Here is an 18,190-nt window from a genome sequence, read left to right on the forward strand (position 1 = left end):
TGCTGTTTAACATGACAATTATGGACTATCTTTTAAATGAGTTTAATGGGTCCTGGTTTGGCCTTCATCCTGCTGCATAGCCACAACTATAAAATGAATAGGTCGTTAAGAGTTTATAACTGCATTAAGTTAGAGTTTCAAAGCATTTAAGAAAAAAAGAGGCAACAAGGGCAATGCAAGTTTTGTTTTTGCCTTCTGGGAAAAGATATATTCCTATTTCTTTGGATTTTATTGATTTTTAATACTGTTAAACAAACAGCCACAAGACGACCTGCATAAATGATATCAGTGAATCTTTATTTTACAATCTGTTGAAATTTCTGTGATACAGAAATGATAATCTGAGAACAAACACTGAACCGCAGAACGAATCAGACACTTTACATGAAGTGGCTTAAAGGAAGAGCCTTCATCTGATTGGCAGAATAAACCTTTGGGTCAAAGATTTGAAGATCTGTTTCTTATCTGACAAATTGTACTCCACCATTTCCCCAGAGTTCCAAGTATTGCTGGGGAATTTGATCTAAATAAACAATGGCCCAGTTAAAGAACATTTTTATATATTTCTTAAAATTATCACTGCTCAATTAACTCATTCTCAGCTTAGTGATTTATTCAGGGAGAAAAACAAAACTGCACATAAAGAGCACTAAAAAATACCGAATGCAAGTTTACCCAGTGAATGCAATAATTAGGGTCTGGAGCTGCTGCAGAAAAAAAAAACGTATAAATACATAAGAGCAGAAAAACAACATGCTGCAAAATGTGCTTGACCTCATTAGAATTGATCATGAGAGCGCTGGAAGAATCAGGGAAGGAGAGGGTGGGTTATACTATTTTCACACCATGATAAATCAAATGTATCTGCACATGAAGTGATGCTGCGCTGTGATGAAAACCTACTCTAAGACATAAATAGGACCTAGTGGTCTCACTCTGTTAGATAGACGGTTAACTGATGTTCAGTACATAACAGGTCTGCCTGCTGCCGCTTCGACGTACTGCAATACCTCCTTTATGCCACCAAGGGGCAGAAGAACAAGTTTAAGTGTGTAAGTCAAGTTTATTTTTAGGTCCATGTGATCTAACACAACTTTGCTAAGTGGGTCCAGAAATGTAAGAAATGACAATATTTACCTGTGAACAACACAAGGATAAGATGACCATAAAGCAGCAGAGTGACTGCATTCAGCTGGGCGAGCAGCTGGTCAACATTTTACCAACTTGTTTAAACAGTTGCAGAAATATAATAATAGTATCCAGGGGTCAATGTTTACTAGGTCACCGTTCAGGTCACAGCTTAGTGTGTCCAGGTTTATAACCAGACACCCATTTATAACCGGTTCTCACTGCAGCCTCAAATCATTTCATAAATATGCTTAACATTGATGCATGAGGATAAACAAATTTAATGAATCAAGTTCTACTGTTCCATCAACAACATTAGCTTGACACTTAAAAGTAGTCGTACTTTCCTCAACTTTTAAAATTCAGTCAAAACTGCAGGCTAATCCTGGTAATGAAACAATTATTTGACATTCTGTTTCTTCCCAAGTTTCTCCACCCTGTTTTCCCCCTGAACTTCATCCTTTTCTTTCCTCCACTCTCAGTGCTGCATCTCCTTCATCCTGTTGAGGGCTGAGCCTGCCTGGAACCACTCAATCTGGGTCTCATTGAAGCTGTGGTTGAGCTCCAGGGTCTCCTGGCTGCCATCACTGTGCTTCACGACTGCAGCCAGGGGCTGATCACAATGAGAAGAGATAAAAGGCCCTCAGTGGAGATGATTTTTTTTCTGAACAGCTAAAATATATCGGATCTAAAGTCTTACCCTTCCTGGTGCAAAAGATTTAAGTCCTTTGATGGAGATCTTGTCATCAGGGCGGATCTTGTCATAGTCTGATGGGTTGCTGAAGGTGAGGGGAAGCACACCCTGCTTCTTCAGGTTTGTTTCTGAAATACAGAAGAAAAACTGTTCAGTTTGAATTGAAATCAGAAAAGTTGTCTGACAGGATTTACATCAAACATGTCTTGTTCACTTTACAGTATTTACTGCTGCTACTCTCTATTTATGTGTTATTCGTAATTACTGCTGCAATCAACTTCCTGTTATTTCCTTTATCCATAGAAGGTAAACCTTACTCTGTGCTTTTCTGTTTGGTGGTCTTTTTCTTGAAAGGGATCATTGATCTAGATATTGTTGCCATTTACTTTGTGTTCTCTCCTTGTTTTGATTTCGTACAGAAAGTACCCCTGGCTCTGTGCGAATCTGATTATCTGTTTGTCGTTCAAGAACTGAGCCACTAACAGGGATATTGCCCCTATTAACTAATGATAATCTTTGTTTTACCTGCCCATAGAAAGTACTCCTAGCTCATTGTTTGTCGTGTAACCGTTATCAAGTCTGTGCCCTCTGTTTTTCTTTCCCATAGACGGTACTGCAAGGGCAGGGCTTGCGTGTTTAGCTGTGTCTCTTTTCTACCCTTCAAATCCTTTCATGGCAGAAGGCCGCTCATACTGAGCCCAGGTTTTCTGGAGGTTTCTTCCTGTTTAAAGGGAGTGGGTCCTTTCCACTTCCTTTTATAAGATTCTACCAATTAGCAATTATGTGATCAACTGTATTTGACTGTATCTTGGATTGAACTGATCTATTTAACTTAAGCTAATTTTGACCATATTCGATATAAACTGGACGCACTTTGTTTTGTAAAGTGCTTTAACATTCCTTATAAATTTGGGCCATTTAAATAAAATCAAAACTAAATGGCTGGCTAAATTCTAATAGACATTTGCAACTTGTGGAACTGTGTGCCTCTCCTGTAGTACCATGGATTCTGGCAAAGCTCTTGACAATAATGGCTCTTCCACCCAGATGCCTGGGCTCCAGAGCTGCATGCTCTCTGCTGGAGCCCTCGCCGTAGTTATCATCTCCAACCACAACCCACGACAGGCCATTGGCCTACATGCAATACAACAGAGGAGAAGCATCAAAAACAATGTTATGCTGACCTTCAATTTCACAATATACTGCTTAACATGAAAGATAAATGATTCTGAAACCAGCCTAGGGAACTGTAAGGATTAAATTGTTTTAGGAATTTACTGCAATCTTTTAATGACATTTAAAATATTATGAAACACTCAGAACTCCTACTACTGTGAACTCTCACCTTGTAGTGTCGCGCCACATCCGGTACTCCTCCGTACTCTCCTGTCAGGTGGTTCTTTATCTTGTTGACAGCATCGTTCTCACTGTTGACGGCACCGATCAGCATGTTGTTGGAGATGTTATCCAGGTGACCGCGGAACTTCAGCCAGGGTCCTGCAGCGCTGATGTGGTCTGTGGTGCATTTTCCCTTCACCTACAGAGAGAGGTGAGAGTTACGCTCGGACACCAGCAGCTGTGTGAGTATTTATATCTAAACTCCCGCAGGGGGTTGGTTTTCAAGTAGGCCCACCTTGATGAGCACCACCATGTCCTCCAGATCATTTCCATTCCAACCGTCAAAAGGCTCCAGCAGCTGCAGCCGGTTGCTCTGAGGACTGACATCCACCGTGAGGCTGGTGCCATCACTGGGAGGATGCTGATAGGTATCCAGCCCTGGATCGAAGTCCCTGGCCGGTAATTCGTCTCCAGTGGGGGGCACCAGCTTGAACTTTTCCCCGTTGGGGGCTGTGAGGTAATCTGTCTCTGGGTTAAAGTCTAATGTCCCAGCAATGGCGAGGGCGGTGACGATCTAAGGGAGAGGGGCAGGAGAAAGGAAATTAGCTACAAAATGTAAACCTGCATGTCCTGGGAGGTGTGGTAGTGGACTGTTCTAGGTTTACCTCAGGAGAGGTGACAAAGGCATGTGTTGCAGGGTTGGCATCATTCCTGGCAGTAAAGTTCCTGTTAAAGGATGTAACAATGGTGTTCTTCTCTCCCTTTTTCACATCCTGCCTGAAAACAGGCAAACATGAAGCATATCAATACAAACTTTGGTCAAGCTGAACTATTCCAACGGGCAGTAATGACTTAAGTGATAGATCAACACAAAGTAGCACATAAGTGTAAGGTTAGCTCCAACTCTTTTGAGGTATGTCTATCAGTTTTCCACAGCTATAAAATAAAATATTTGACCATTCTTCTTTGGAAAATAGCTCAAGCCCATTCAGACTAGATGGGGAGCAGTGGTGAACAGCTCCAGACTCTCAAATGGAGTTAGGTCTGGACTTTCTCTAACATTAAGACTGTTTGTTCTAAAATAATTTCATTATAGCTTGCCGGTATGTTTAAGGCCTTCAATTTCTTGGAAGGTGAACCTCCTCCCCAGTCTCCAGTCTTTTTCAGCTTATAACAGGTTTTATTCCTGGATCACCTTCCATTCAGCATCCAATTAACTCTAACCAATTTTCTTGTCCTTGCCAAAGAAATGTATCCCTACAGCATGATGCTGCCACGTCATTGTGGGGATGGTGTGCTCACTGCGCAGTATTTATGTTCTGTCAAAAAATAGCATTTTGCATGTGGCCCCCACAGTTGAGTTTTGGTCTCATCTGACTGGAGGGCCTTCTTCCACATGCTGTTTGCCAAACCGTAAAGGCGACTTCTTATAGTTTTCCTTCACCGGCGGCTTTCTTTTTGTCACTCTTCCATAAACACCAGATCTGTGGAGTGCATAACTAAAAGTTGCCCTTTTAAGATTTTCCCACCTGAGCTGCAGATCTATGCACTTCTTCCAGAGTAAGCATGAGCCTTATAGCCATTTCTGAAAACAAATCCCCCCCCTTTTTATTTTCTAAAAAACTTACCATGTATCATTTCCCATCCACTTTACAAGTTATTATGACAAACAATCCAAATAAAATACATTGTGGTCTGCGGTCGTTACGTCAGACAATGTAAAAAGGTTTCAGGGAAATGTCTACTTATCCAAGACACTGTATGATTATGACTATTGTTACCTGTCCCACTGTCCAATGCAGGGTCCACATGCATTGGCAAGGACCACACCTCCAACATCACTGAGGATCCTTGACTAAAAGGAAGAAAAAACCAATGGTGTTAATTTTACCACATCAGAACCAGAAGGTAAGTGTAGCCGGTGTGTTTTTGTGTAGCACAGCATTTACATATCCATCTCTTTCGATGGTGGCACGGATCTGCTCTGACCCAGGTGTGACTGTGAACTGAGCTTTGCATTTTAGGCCTTTGTCCAGAGCTTGTTTGGCCAGGGAGGCAGCGCGTCCCATGTCCTCATAGCTGGAGTTGGTGCAGCTGCCGATCAGACCTTCAAAATGAGGGGGAACAAAATCCTCAATTACAGTCATCTCTGAGCCCAATCCGAATACGTGAACAGCAGCGCATCTTGTCCATCAATCCTCACCGACTTTGACCTCCAATGGCCAGCCGTTCTTCTTGGCCACAGCACCAACCTCAGACACGGGGTGTGCCAGGTCAGGGGTGAAAGGTCCATTAATGTGCGGCCTGAGCTGGAAAAGGCAACAACACAAAGTTAATTTTAATGTGTGATGGAATATTTGGATATTCCATGAGGTATAAAAGTAACAAGGAAAGACTGCAGGTGAGAAGGTGCAATTTCATGGTTAAACAGAAAAGTTGAGATGGCAGACATTCAGTCTATTACTCAAATACACATTCTGTTAGACCCCTCGTTTAAAACAATTGGATAAGCACCTGATCTTGGAACCCTCTGTATCATCTGTCTCCTCTTATAGTCTATTATAGAAAGCAACCCAGAGCTTTAGTAACGCGTTGGATGGGTGTGCCGGCATGGACAATATAATAACCTCATTCAGAATTACACAGCAGATAAAAGGAAAAATAAAGGGTCAGATCATGGGCAGCTGGAAAAAAAAGAGCTTGTTTCACAAAAATACAGAAGAGATCTGCTGTTTTCCCAATGTGGATAATTTAGTGTGATAAGAAAAACTACACTGACATTGTGGTTTTATTCTTTCTTTCTTTTCGGTTTTTATCTCCTCCTCTTCCAACTAGACTGTGTGAACCAGTGAATTGTCGTGACCAAGAAACTGTAGTTAAAACTGGGCATCTTGTGGTCTGAGCTTTGCCTAACTTTGAGACTAAATACATGCTTTATATCTGTTTTATGTGCATTATTAAATTTAGCAATATCTGCTCAATGGAAAAGCGGTTTGACAGCAAAAACATAAACTACTATATATTTTTTTTACATTTAATTGTAAATAATTCAGGCAGGAAATAGTTAATGAACCTTTTTAAGAAGAAAAAAAAAGACCTACCTCATCTAAATTGAGCTCGATGATCTGGTCGTACTCGCAGCCTTCATCTGGTACCAACAAATCCTTGTATTCATCAGCCACTGCAGCGATCTCTGAGAGAAACAGAAAGAGCTGGGAATAGTGACGAAACACTCTTAACTTCACTTTTACAGCATGAGAAGCCTTTGAGAAAAAGGTCAACATTTAACCAATGATCTGCACTTTTAGTTACAGATTCAGTCATGGATCATCCTTTTTCTGTGTTAATATGAATATATTTAGAAGGTACAAACTGTAAGCCCACCTCCTCGGCCAGTCTTCTCTAGGTAGGTTCTCATGCGGTGATTGTAAGGAAACACAGAAGTTGTTGCTCCGATTTCTGCTCCCATGTTGCAAATAGTGGCCATTCCTGCACAAATCCACAATTAATAAAAACAGATCATTCTTTTGTCATGTTTTCTAAATGACTTATCAAAACGTTAACAGGCTTAAATTACTTTTTTGTTCATTCTGACAGTATGAGATTATAGGCTTTTACTGCTGACCAGTGCAGGAAATGGAGTTGACTCCTGGTCCATGGTACTCGACGATGGCTCCAGTGCCTCCCTTTACTGTGAGGATGCCCGCCACCTTCAAGATGACGTCTTTTGGAGAAGTCCAGCCAGACAGAGAGCCGGTCAGTCGCACACCAATCACCTTAAACGATGAAAACGTGAAAGGCATTAAAAAGAGATCCAAGGCAAAACAAAGCAAACAAGAAGAGTCCGAAAAAGGAATAGGAGTGAAAACAGAAAAGAGCATCCTTAAAGAAAAGCTGTAAGCGGCTAACCTTGGGACATTTGAGCTCCCAGGGAATTCCAGCCATGACATCTACTGCATCGGCCCCACCCACTCCAATGCAGATGGCACCAAGCCCACCACCATTCGGTGTGTGGGAATCTGTGCCAATGAGCATCACTCCTGGGTATGCATAATTCTCCAGGATGATCTGTGAAGACACAAATATTGTATTATTGGTATAAATTTAGACCTACATCTGCAGAAGCTTAAACCACTTCCATGTTTAGACCAGATTCGGATGAAATGTCCTGTTTTATTATACCTGATGGATGATTCCGGAGCCAGGTTTCCAAAAGCCTACCCCATATTTCGCTCCAGCACTGGACAGGAAGTTGTAGACCTCATGGTTCACTTCCTATGGAAATAAACAGATTTGTGCTTAAGTTGTGGGTTGCATTTTAAGACAACTAATAAACCCTTTTTCATATTTTGTCACATTACAACTACAAAAACACAATATATTTTATGTGATAGACCAACGCAAATAATCTACGAGCAGAAAATTCTGTTTTTATCTAAGAGATTCCTATGTATCTCTGGCTGCATGTTTAGGATTGTTGTTTTGCTGGAAAGTGAACCTCCATTGCAGTTTCACGACTTTACCCCTTCGCCACCACCGTGACCCAGAATTACGTGCACTGTTAATTTCCTGTCACACGTAGCATTTAGCATATAGGTTAAGAAGTTTATTTTGGTGACATCTGACCAGAGGACCTTCTTCCATGTGTTTGCAGTGTTCCCTCTACATGCCTTGTGCCAAACTGCTGATGGAATTTCTCATTGCTTCTTTCCTTGCTACTTTACCACAAACCTCAGATTTGTGTAGCGCACATCTAACTTGTTCTGTGAGCAGATTCTCCCACTTTAACTGTGGATCCTTGTGAGTCCTGATTTATCCCAGGACAACCTTTGTGTTTGAAGGTTGGGATATTGTTTTATAACCTAACCCTGCTTTAAACTTCTTCACAACTTTGTTTCTGGCCTGTTTGCTCTGTTCCGTGGTCTTAATGATTCTTTTCGCCTCACAACTACACCCTACTTAGTGTTACAATATTGAAAGTTATGGTTGTCAAGTGACAAAACACTTTTCCAAGGCACTGTCTCTAACGCCTTCTCACCTTTGCCCTGGCCAAATCCTTGACTCCACCAATCTGGGCCTCAATTAGGTGATCACAGTGGATGGTGGAGGGCACGGCCACCCTTGGCAGGCCGCTGCTGATGAACTGCAGCATTGCCATCTGAGCCGTGGCATCTTGCATGGCCACGCGGTCGGGTCGCAGCCGCAGGTAGGTGCGACCGCGGTCAATCTCCTGGTTGTGGGGATTGTCGAGGTGGCCATACACAATCTTTTCTGACAGAGTAAGAGGACGGTTGAGCCTGCAGATAGAGCAAACTTTGTTTTACTGATTCCAGCCACACTCATGAGAAAACGTTGATAAAGGTCATGCAAACAGGAAAATAAGATTTAAAAAAAATAAATCAAACATTCACACAGATAAGGCAGCGTTGGAGGTAAACCAGATGTGAGCCCAGAGCAAATATAGAGCAGATTAAAGTGGACACTTGCCTTTTTTGGACAACTTCAACGTTGCTTTGAAGCTTCTTGTAGTTGACAAAGGAAGTGGGCTCAAAGCGGCTCATGGCCACTTTGGCCTTTGCTCTGTAAGCGGCCGATACATGCAGACGCCGTGCACCATGACCCAGGGCCAACTGGAGACACACAAATCACAAACATAAGGAAGGATGAGTCCAATCACACAGCTGGGAATCTATTTAGGTTGCTACGGAAAAAGTTTACTCCTCATTAGTGAGAATTAAAATTGAAAGTGAGGCTTAATTTTGTTATTTGTCCTTAACTTTAGGCAACTGATAGCATTAATGCTTCTAAAGCAAACTCAAAACTGTTTTATTTAGTTGGGATTTTTGTTTAACTGTATTATTATTTATAAGTTATTATTTATCTAGATGTTATTACTATTGCTACTACTTGTCTATTTGATTGTATTGTACGTGTCAATATTTCAGATATCAACCACAGATATTATATGCCTTACGTTTATTTTTCACTTCATAAAAGTTCAACCAGAATCTATCAAGTCCTGCGTGGTGTGAGTCCATCTAATACACCACTTGTCTTCACCTCCGATGTCAACACTATGTTGAGGGTCCGAAAAGGCAGGATTAACTGATTTATAATTACAGAAAGTATGCTATTATTTATACTGAGTGGTAGGACATGGTCGTCCAAGCGTACAAGTAGAGGTGCATCTCAACAAATTAGATCATCGAACATTTTATTTATTTCAATTATTGAATTCAAGAAGTGAAATTTGTTATTAGATGGATAAATAACATACATGCACAGTGATAGATTTTAAGCATTTGTTTCTGTTAATTTTGATTATTACGGTTAACAGCAAATGAAAATCCAAAGTTCTGCTTCTCAGAAAAGTTAAAATTGACACGGAATGCATAAATTACAGAATCAATTAAGTGTGGCGATCAACCTCTGCCGCTGCTGAGTTGTTAAGGAAGTCCAGGTGGCTCTAAAAGTGAACTCCAGCCAATTTGTTGTCTCCTGTTGACAATAGTCCATAGTTTCTCAGTAGGGTTCAGGTCAGCTCAGTTTGCTGGCTAATGCAGCACATTGATTTTTAAACCAAGTCCTGGTACTTTTTGCAGTGCTGGCATTTGCCAAGTCCTGCCTTAAAATGAAATCACAATCTCCATAAGCTTGTCAGCAGACAGAAGTATGAAGTGCTGTAAAATTTCCTGGTAGATGGTTGTGCTGACTTTAGATTTAATTTGAACACAGTGGACTAACACCAGCAGATAAAAATGCTCCCAAATACATCACTGAATGGTGAAACTTCAAAATGAACTTCCAACAACTTTGGACACTGTGCCTCCACTCTTCATCCAGTGTTTGGGAGTTTGAGGTCCAAATGAAATGCAAAATGTACTCTCGTCTAAAAATAAAAACTTTGGACCAATGAGCAACAGTCAAGTTCTGTTTCTCCTTAGCCCGGGTAAGTAGCTTCTGAGGTTGTCTCTGGTTCAGGAGTAGCTCAACACAAGAAATGTGCCAGTTTTGTTGCCTTGTCCTGGATGTATAGTAAATGTTGAAGCACCAACTCCATTCACAGTCCACACCTTGCGAATCTCCCCCGGAACCCACAAATGGACTTTGTATAATCTTCCTGCATCGTTATTATTTTTCGCGCACCTTTTCTTCTTTTGCATCAATTCCTATCAATATGATTGGTGAACTTCAGCATGACGTTTTATTTAAATGACTGTCTGCTGAACAGATTTCAGGTCAGCAGCATTTCCAACTATGTAGACCATAACATGTTTATAACATTACATCTCACTCTTACAATTTCATAACTATTTTAATCGGTCCTATGTTATATTCAGATTTCTGACAAACTGACGTATCCTTTATTTTTTAATTCACCCTTGCGATCCTTAGCTCCTGTCTATAACCGACACAAGAGCTTTTATTTTGAAAAGAAAAACGGTTTTGGAGAGCGGAAGTGGAGAGGGGTGTTGTGAAGCTTGAACAAAAAGAAGAGTTCTCACGTTCGAAACAACAGACTCCAGTCATTTCGATGGCGTGAGTTCGAATCCCGCCGCTACCGCCACTGTAGCCGTTGTACTAGAAGGGTGTCTTCTTGTAAAAGATAACAATGAAACGGTGACTGTCGATAAAACTCTTTTCTTTTTATTCAAGCTTCGCAACAACACATCTCTCCACTCCCGCCCGCTTGAACTCTTTTTCAAAATAAAAGCCGTTATGTCCGATCTAGACATAAATTGATGATCGCAAGGCTGAATTAGAAAAGGAAGGTTACAGTGAATTTTTGGAGGTTTCATTTAGCTGTAAGCTAGATTCTTTAGTGGAATAACATTGACCAACCCAGTGACCCCCCAATAAAACGTGGTAAGTTGTTGGTTTGACGACTGGAACTGAGTTGTCCACGCGTCAGCGAATACCTTACCTTTAACCAACTGTTATTGTACTTCTGTTCATGTAGCAGTACTTCTAAAAGCCTGCAATATATTGCAATTATTTAACCCCCAGTGTTTAGTAAATAGCTTACACAAAGACAAGTGATTTTAGTGTATACACTTTGTCAAAAGAGAGATCTGTGTTTAAAGAACCCACCGATAGCTCTAACCTTGTTGTTAACCTTGCTATTCGCAACCACACTCCACCGTTATAACCGAACCCACCAAAGCTGTTTGAAGGCCGAGGTTGCCCGTGACAACATTCTGTAAGAAGAGAGACTAACAGATCAGGTTTGAAGCAGCAATCGTCTGCTAGATACGTTCAGAATGGGTCGGGACACGGTGACCCGAGCAGCTTCTTCGCTCACTGTCACGGTTCTCTGAGCTCCAGCGAGCTCACAACCATCTTACAGCGGATTTACCCGCTCTGAGATAACAGCTGGCCCGGTCTGCTGCCGGCTGAAGGGATTTACTCTGTGTTTTGCGTCTCTTACCTGGAGCCGGGCCACAGTCAGACAGTAGGTTGCCATTTTGTTCACTGACAAAGATGTGAGGGTCGTTCGTGACGTCACGCGATTATAAAGACTCTTCTTCTCTACTTACGGTTACGAGCAGCTGGCGCTTTCAATGTACCGCCACCTACTGGAGGAAGTCTACAACTTCCACTACTAGTAATGTTCATGTTCAAAAACTAAACGGCTTTACTTTTTATTAATGCTACTAATTTGAAATTAGTTCAGTTAAGCGTATGCTTCTAGGATAAAAAAAAAAAAAGGTCTGCATGTTTCCACTAGTGCCAAATAAAAACTAAATTGCCTTTAAGTATGAACACGGGCGTGCATGTTTGTTTGCACTGTCTTGCAAATCGAGAGAGATTTTTTTAAATAGAACTTTATTTAAAACCAGAAGCTTATTTTCATGGTGTTTATACTTGTTTATAATTGTTTAATCAGATTAATATTACACCTTTAGACATCTAAATATTGTGCCGAAGGAAGAACCAGACTAGTTAAGACTCTTCTTGATATATATGCTGATTTCTTTTGATTTTCTCATGATTTCACATAAGGAAGCAACAATTTCGATGTGTTGCCTTAAAGTACACCCACAGATGTGCCAGGAGTCAACTTAAATGTTGTTAAATAACCAAAAGCTGACAAGTCCGTGCCATTATCACATCTGCTTTCCCGAATTGTTTAAATATGTTGTAATTTTAGCAGAAATGAGACCAAGTAACAAGTAGGTCTGTCCACCCAAGTCTCAAGTCAAGTCCCAAGACATGAAAGTCCTGAGTCAAATCCAAAGTCAACACATGCAAACCCCGATTTGAGTCCAACTCTTAAACTTTTAATTTCAAGCCTTTCTAATATTTTTTGGGTGATGCTGCCCACAGCAATTTTATCTTCATCCAATTTTGCCTAAACCTCTTTGATAGTGTAGGAAGAGCGCACTGCTCCACCAGCGTCAGCTACTTTTGCTGTCATCATAAGATGCAGAAGAAAAGTGTATGTTGCATCAACAGGAGGCCAGAGGCATGCATAGCACATCAGCCACAGCAAATACATCAAGTATTTTTAAGTCAGATGGTTCAAGTCAAAGTGCAGTCACGAGTCATTGGTGTCCAAGTCATGTCCCAAGTCTTCTGTGATTCTGTGGTCATTAAATTTGTGTCTTGAGTCCGACTCGGTTCCAAGTTGCATGACTCAAGTCAGCGCCTCTAAATATTAGTGTAGGTAAACTTCTGACTTAAATGTAGTAAAAGTAAGTTGAGCAACAAATAAATATCTAAATGTGTCTCGGTATATTGCATATGCAAATATCTGGTTTCAACTGTAAATGTTTGTCACACATATGATCCCATATCTTGGTAGTTTCCAACGAAGGAAACCGCAAAGCTGTCACAAGTCTTCCAAGGCCAATAAAACAAGCTGTCAGGGGTCGCACTTAAGTACAAAAATCTAAAAAGCAAAAGTATCAGAACAAAAATGGCAAATATATTTATCCTGATACCTGTGGTTTTGAAAACAAAAAAGGAAATTCTTTCTTCCCTCTAGGATAATACAAGATGACATATTAACATAGAAATCACAATTAAAGATTAAAAAAATCCAGAAAGCAAAGACAAACAAGAAAAAAAAAAACAACTGAAACTATATGTATAGATACAATAGATTTTTTTTTAAATGACGTTCATAGTGTCTGCGGCATTTTCCATCCTGTTTCAGGATTTTAGGTCCTCATCAGAACTGATGAGATTCAGTAAGCTGCATGGGTTCTCTCTGGTTACTCTGGTTTAACACACAATAAATATCCATATGTTCAAATATGTCAGATACGGGCTTTCTGAGGGTGTCATACTTTTTCACATGAGTTTATCTCGGTCAGATAGATATTTTTCTTTCTTAACATCAATTCGCGTTATTATTTAACTTTTATACGTTGTGTTGCCCTGCGATGGACTGGTGATCTGTCCAGAGTGTACCCCGCCTCTCGCCCATAGACTGCTGGAGATAGGCACCAGCTCCCCCGCGACCCAATATGGAATAAGCAGTAGAAAATGACTGACTGATAATGATACATTGATTTAATTTCTTGCAAGGATTTGAAGGTTTGGAAAGTTGTATTAGCTTATTGGAGCCGCTAGATGGCGGTAATGCGGAAACTGAAACATAAGACACAGGTGAAAGGTTACCCTTGAAACAAACTAGCACCACTCGGTGTACGTTAGCCTAAAATGGCCAAGCATCATCCAGATTTGATCTTCTGTCGAAAACAAGCCGGTGTCGGTAGGACTAATTTAGTTCACTTATAAATAACACACTCGATAACTCTGCGGCACCTAAAGCCCTCCTATTGTAGTCTAGATCGCTTTGGCGCCAAGCTAATTTCTGTAGCATGGATTTCAGTGGAAATGTTGTTAGCTTTGATGTTAGCCTTTAAGTTACTCGCATGTTTGTTCCAGTGGCTGATGTTACAGTATCTCTGATTTTTACTAAGGTTTGCCTATCGATTAGACGAACACTTGCAGACGAAAAAACACAGTTTTGCTTGTAAAGCGTGAGATTGAATAAATGTTATAGTTTCGCTGACTAACTTCTTTGTTTCAATTCAACAGCTATCGGGAGACTTTGCGAGAAATGTAAGTGTTGACATCTACAATTAGCTAACACACCAACAATCCTGTTATTTTTCAAATTTTCTAATCGATATCTACTGTATTTAGGTTTGTTGGAAGTGCTACTTTGTTTTTTAGTTAAGTCCATATTTAGTTATTACCTTTATCTTGCAACTAGGACTTATGGTTTTCTTTTAGCCACGCTTGCATAAATGGCAAATTTGTGGGGTTCACATGAAATCCACTTCACTGTAAGCATTAGGCAATAGTACAACATTTGGTCTAGTCCTATAAAATGTTTAACGATGACCCTGCAGTAAAGTTTAAACTGCTTCGTATTCTGGCAAGAGAATAGACTAAATGAGATGGACAAATAGACTTTGGTCTGATGTATTTCTTGTAGAAATAAAAAGCAAATTGACAAGTTTTTATTCAGAAATGCTGATTGGTCTGCTGCTGCCAATGGAAGGAACATGATTGATAAAAATATTGTTTTAAAATATTCCGGATTAAGAATTGTTTATCATGTCGATTCGTCTGCCTGGCTTGATTTGTGCATCCATCACCCTTAAATCTGACCACTGCAAAAATATCTGCCATAAAACTACTGTGAATCTAAAATCTATACAATACATTTTACCTTTGGGCATAAATAGACTGATAACTGCGAAAAAAAAAAAATTTGACTGGGGGGGGGGGGAAGCATGACTACTGTTAAAAGGTTTGTCGTCCAGTTTTTGTCTCCATGCTTCTCACTTCTTCATCTGGCTTGCCTTTTTCTTACTCTTTTCAGGTGATGGGAAATGTGTCATCTGTGACTCTTACGTGAGGCCGTGCACGCTGGTGCGTATTTGTGACGAGTGTAACTACGGATCCTATCAGGGACGCTGCGTCATCTGTGGAGGCCCTGGCGTGTCTGATGCTTACTACTGTAAAGAGTGCACCATCCAGGAGAAAGATGTGAGTCTCCCCCATTTTATTTTACTTTGATACAGATGGAATATTTGTTAACTGTGTGGTTCTCCAAACACTTCCTGAACTGCCTTCTGTTTTGTTCTCTATGCAGCGAGATGGATGTCCTAAGATTGTAAACTTGGGCAGCTCCAAAACGGATCTCTTTTATGAAAGGAAGAAGTATGGTTTCAAGAAGAGGTGAAGAGACTGAGGTCCTGTGTTTTAGCTTTGCAGTTTTTCTAAAACCACCAAGATTTTTTTTTTTTCTTCAATAAAGCTTTTTCTATTTCTGTGTGTGTTGTTTTGCTTCATTGTTGCAAGTATTAAAGAGATTTAGAGGTTCTCATTTTCATACATTCAAAGTCCCAAAGAATGACTGATTTTTAAATTGTTGAATACTTTCTTCAATATGCTTTGTTTTGTCAACAGAGACATCTGTAAACACCATAGCAAAAGTATGTAAGTAGATTCTAAAACATGGACAGTAGTGGCTTTAAAATACTTTGGGTTATAAGACACTTGCAGCTAATTCAGATTTGTTCTGACAAATATACAGATCCTTCTCAAAAAATTAGCATATTGTGATAAAGTTCATTATTTTCTATAATGTCATGATGAAAATTTAACATACATATATTTTAGATTCATTGCACACTAACTGAAATATTTCAGGTCTTTTATTGTCTTAATACAGATGATTTTGGCATACAGCTCATGAAAACCCAAAATTCCTATCTCACAAAATTAGCATATTTCATCCGACCAATAAAAGAAAAGTGTTTTTAATACAAAAAACGTCAACCTTCAAATAATCATGTACAGTTATGCACTCAATACTTGGTCGGGAATCCTTTTGCAGAAATGACTGCTTCAATGCGGCGTGGCATGGAGGCAATCAGCCTGTGGCACTGCTGAGGTCTTATGGAGGCACAGGATGCTTCGATAGCGGCCTTTAGCTCATCCAGAGTGTTGGGTCTTGAGTCTCTCAACGTTCTCTTCACAATATCCCACAGATTCTCTATGGGGTTCAGGTCAGGAGAGTTGGCAGGCCAATTGAGCACAGTGATACCATGGTCAGTAAACCATTTACCAGTGGTTTTGGCACTGTGAGCAGGTGCCAGGTCGTGCTGAAAAATGAAATCTTCATCTCCATAAAGCTTTTCAGCAGATGGAAGCATGAAGTGCTCCAAAATCTCCTGATAGCTAGCTGCATTGACCCTGCCCTTGATAAAACACAGTGGACCAACACCAGCAGCTGACACGGCACCCCAGACCATCACTAACTGTGGGTACTTGACACTGGACTTCTGGCATTTTGGCATTTCCTTCTCCCCAGTCTTCCTCCAGACTCTGGCACCTTGATTTCTGAATGACATGCAGAATTTGCTTTCATCCGAAAAAAGTACTTTGGACCACTGAGCAACAGTCCAGTGCTGCTTCTCTGTAGCTCAGGTCAGGCGCTTCTGCCGCTGTTTCTGGTTCAAAAGTGGCTTGACCTGGGGAATGCGGCACCTGTAGCCCATTTCCTGCACACGCCTGTGCACGGTGGCTCTGGATGTTTCTACTCCAGACTCAGTCCACTGCTTCCGCAGGTCCCCCAAGGTCTGGAATCGGCCCTTCTCCACAATCTTCCTTAGGGTCCGGTCACCTCTTCTCGTTGTGCAGCGTTTTCTGCCACTTTTTCCTTCCCACAGACTTCCCACTGAGGTGCCTTGATACAGCACTCTGGGAACAGCCTATTCGTTCAGAAATTTCTTTCTGTGTCTTACCCTCTTGCTTGAGGGTGTCAATAGTGGCCTTCTGGACAGCAGTCAGGTCGGCAGTCTTACCCATGATTGGGGTTTTGAGTGATGAACCAGGCTGGGAGTTTTAAAGGCCTCAGGAATCTTTTGCAGGTGTTTAGAGTTAACTCGTTGATTCAGATGATTAGGTTCATAGCTCGTTTAGAGACCCTTTTAATGATATGCTAATTTTGTGAGATAGGAATTTTGGGTTTTCATGAGCTGTATGCCAAAATCATCCGTATTAAGACAATAAAAGACCTGAAATATTTCAGTTAGTTTGCAATGAATCTAAAATATATGAATGTTAAATTTTCATCATTACATTATGGAAAATAATGAACTTTATCACAATATGCTAATATTTTGAGAAGGACCTGTACATCTATAAATACCACATTTATTGGAACCCCTGCTAAAAACAAAACGCTTTAAAATCAGTCTTTTACTATCGTAGTATAATCTACTGAAAACAGTGTTACTTCTCTAAAGGTGTTTTATTTTTACATTATCACCTTTCTCTGTGTGGTGGATAAACTTGGGTTTGTCATCCAGCCTCGTCTCATCTCCAGTTAATGAGTTCGTGGCCTTCGAAAATGATCATGAATTTGACTTAAATGGTATGTCGTCTTCCCATTTTGAAGAAAAACCGACCTCTGTTACATCACATTTTTACTCATTTGAAAATGTAATTGATGGCTTCGTAGAGTCACCAAAAAGTATACAGTAAACATGGGCTGGTATGATACTTAAATATCAGTTTCACATTTTTACACAAATCTGTAAGTTGCTATAATTGCTTTTATTCAAAACAGAAAAGCTAGACCCTCTATCATTGTTAATTTTGATTTGTAATAGACCTAAGCAAAGATTTCAAATAAATTTAGATGTAGTTTTCATGTGCTTGTGTCAAACATTGTTGCTCTACTCTTTCTGGAGTAACAAATATGAGGGATATTAGCTGTTTATATAGTCTGGATGTTTGGGTGGCTACACTGAGTTACTCTTTTGCATCCCATTGTAACATTTATTGGTTTTACTATTTAAAACCCGCTATACCTTCAAACTGTTAACCGGCCAACATGTCCAAGAAAAAACATTTTCATTTATGAGTAACAAATGACCAAATCTACAAACTACTTACAAATGGAGTTGGAAGATGTGAAAAATCTTTAACCATGGTTTTTTTTAATAGGATTATCCCTGATAACTGTATTTACATATACGTTTCTTGTACATCTCAAAT

General features: G+C 40.2%; 2 protein-coding genes across 2 annotated transcripts; one reads left to right on the forward strand and one right to left on the reverse strand.

Annotated features, from left to right (window-relative positions):
- Positions 1–276: 276 nt before the first annotated feature.
- Positions 277–11,741, reverse strand: aco2 (aconitase 2, mitochondrial). The gene is made up of 17 exons (XM_047377435.1): positions 11,589–11,741; positions 8,648–8,790; positions 8,199–8,457; positions 7,343–7,435; positions 7,070–7,228; positions 6,786–6,936; positions 6,545–6,649; positions 6,262–6,353; positions 5,364–5,469; positions 5,110–5,267; positions 4,942–5,015; positions 3,826–3,937; positions 3,456–3,734; positions 3,168–3,359; positions 2,824–2,956; positions 1,829–1,950; positions 277–1,741 (listed from the first exon to the last, which is right to left on the reverse strand). Exons 1-17 carry the CDS (start codon positions 11,622–11,624, stop codon positions 1,607–1,609), a joined length of 2,349 nt encoding a protein of 782 aa, XP_047233391.1. The 5' UTR covers positions 11,625–11,741; the 3' UTR covers positions 277–1,606.
- A 2,005-nt stretch (positions 11,742–13,746) lies between these two features.
- On the forward strand, positions 13,747–15,457 carry phf5a (PHD finger protein 5A). Its single transcript, XM_047377436.1, has 4 exons — positions 13,747–13,880; positions 14,210–14,233; positions 15,003–15,169; positions 15,276–15,457. Exons 1-4 carry the CDS (start codon positions 13,829–13,831, stop codon positions 15,363–15,365), a joined length of 333 nt encoding a protein of 110 aa, XP_047233392.1. The 5' UTR covers positions 13,747–13,828; the 3' UTR covers positions 15,366–15,457.
- Positions 15,458–18,190: the final 2,733 nt, after the last annotated feature.

Source organism: Girardinichthys multiradiatus, chromosome 10 (genome assembly GCF_021462225.1).
Source record: "Girardinichthys multiradiatus isolate DD_20200921_A chromosome 10, DD_fGirMul_XY1, whole genome shotgun sequence".
NCBI lineage: Eukaryota > Metazoa > Chordata > Actinopteri > Cyprinodontiformes > Goodeidae > Girardinichthys > Girardinichthys multiradiatus.

Coding starts and splice junctions, on each gene's coding strand:
- aco2 (XM_047377435.1), bottom strand. CDS start 11,624: ATGGCAACCTACTGTCTGACTGTGGCCCGGCTCCAG. Junction 6,937..7,069: donor GGGAGCTCAAATGTCCCAAG/GTTAGCCGCTTA, acceptor TCATCGTTTAAG/GTGATTGGTGTGCGACTGAC. Junction 3,938..4,941: donor TGCATTGGACAGTGGGACAG/GTAACAATAGTC, acceptor GCCTGTTTTCAG/GCAGGATGTGAAAAAGGGAG.
- phf5a (XM_047377436.1), top strand. CDS start 13,829: ATGGCCAAGCATCATCCAGATTTGATCTTCTGTCGAAAACAAGCCGGT. Junction 13,881..14,209: donor TCGAAAACAAGCCGGTGTCG/GTAGGACTAATT, acceptor TCAATTCAACAG/CTATCGGGAGACTTTGCGAG. Junction 14,234..15,002: donor CGGGAGACTTTGCGAGAAAT/GTAAGTGTTGAC, acceptor TACTCTTTTCAG/GTGATGGGAAATGTGTCATC.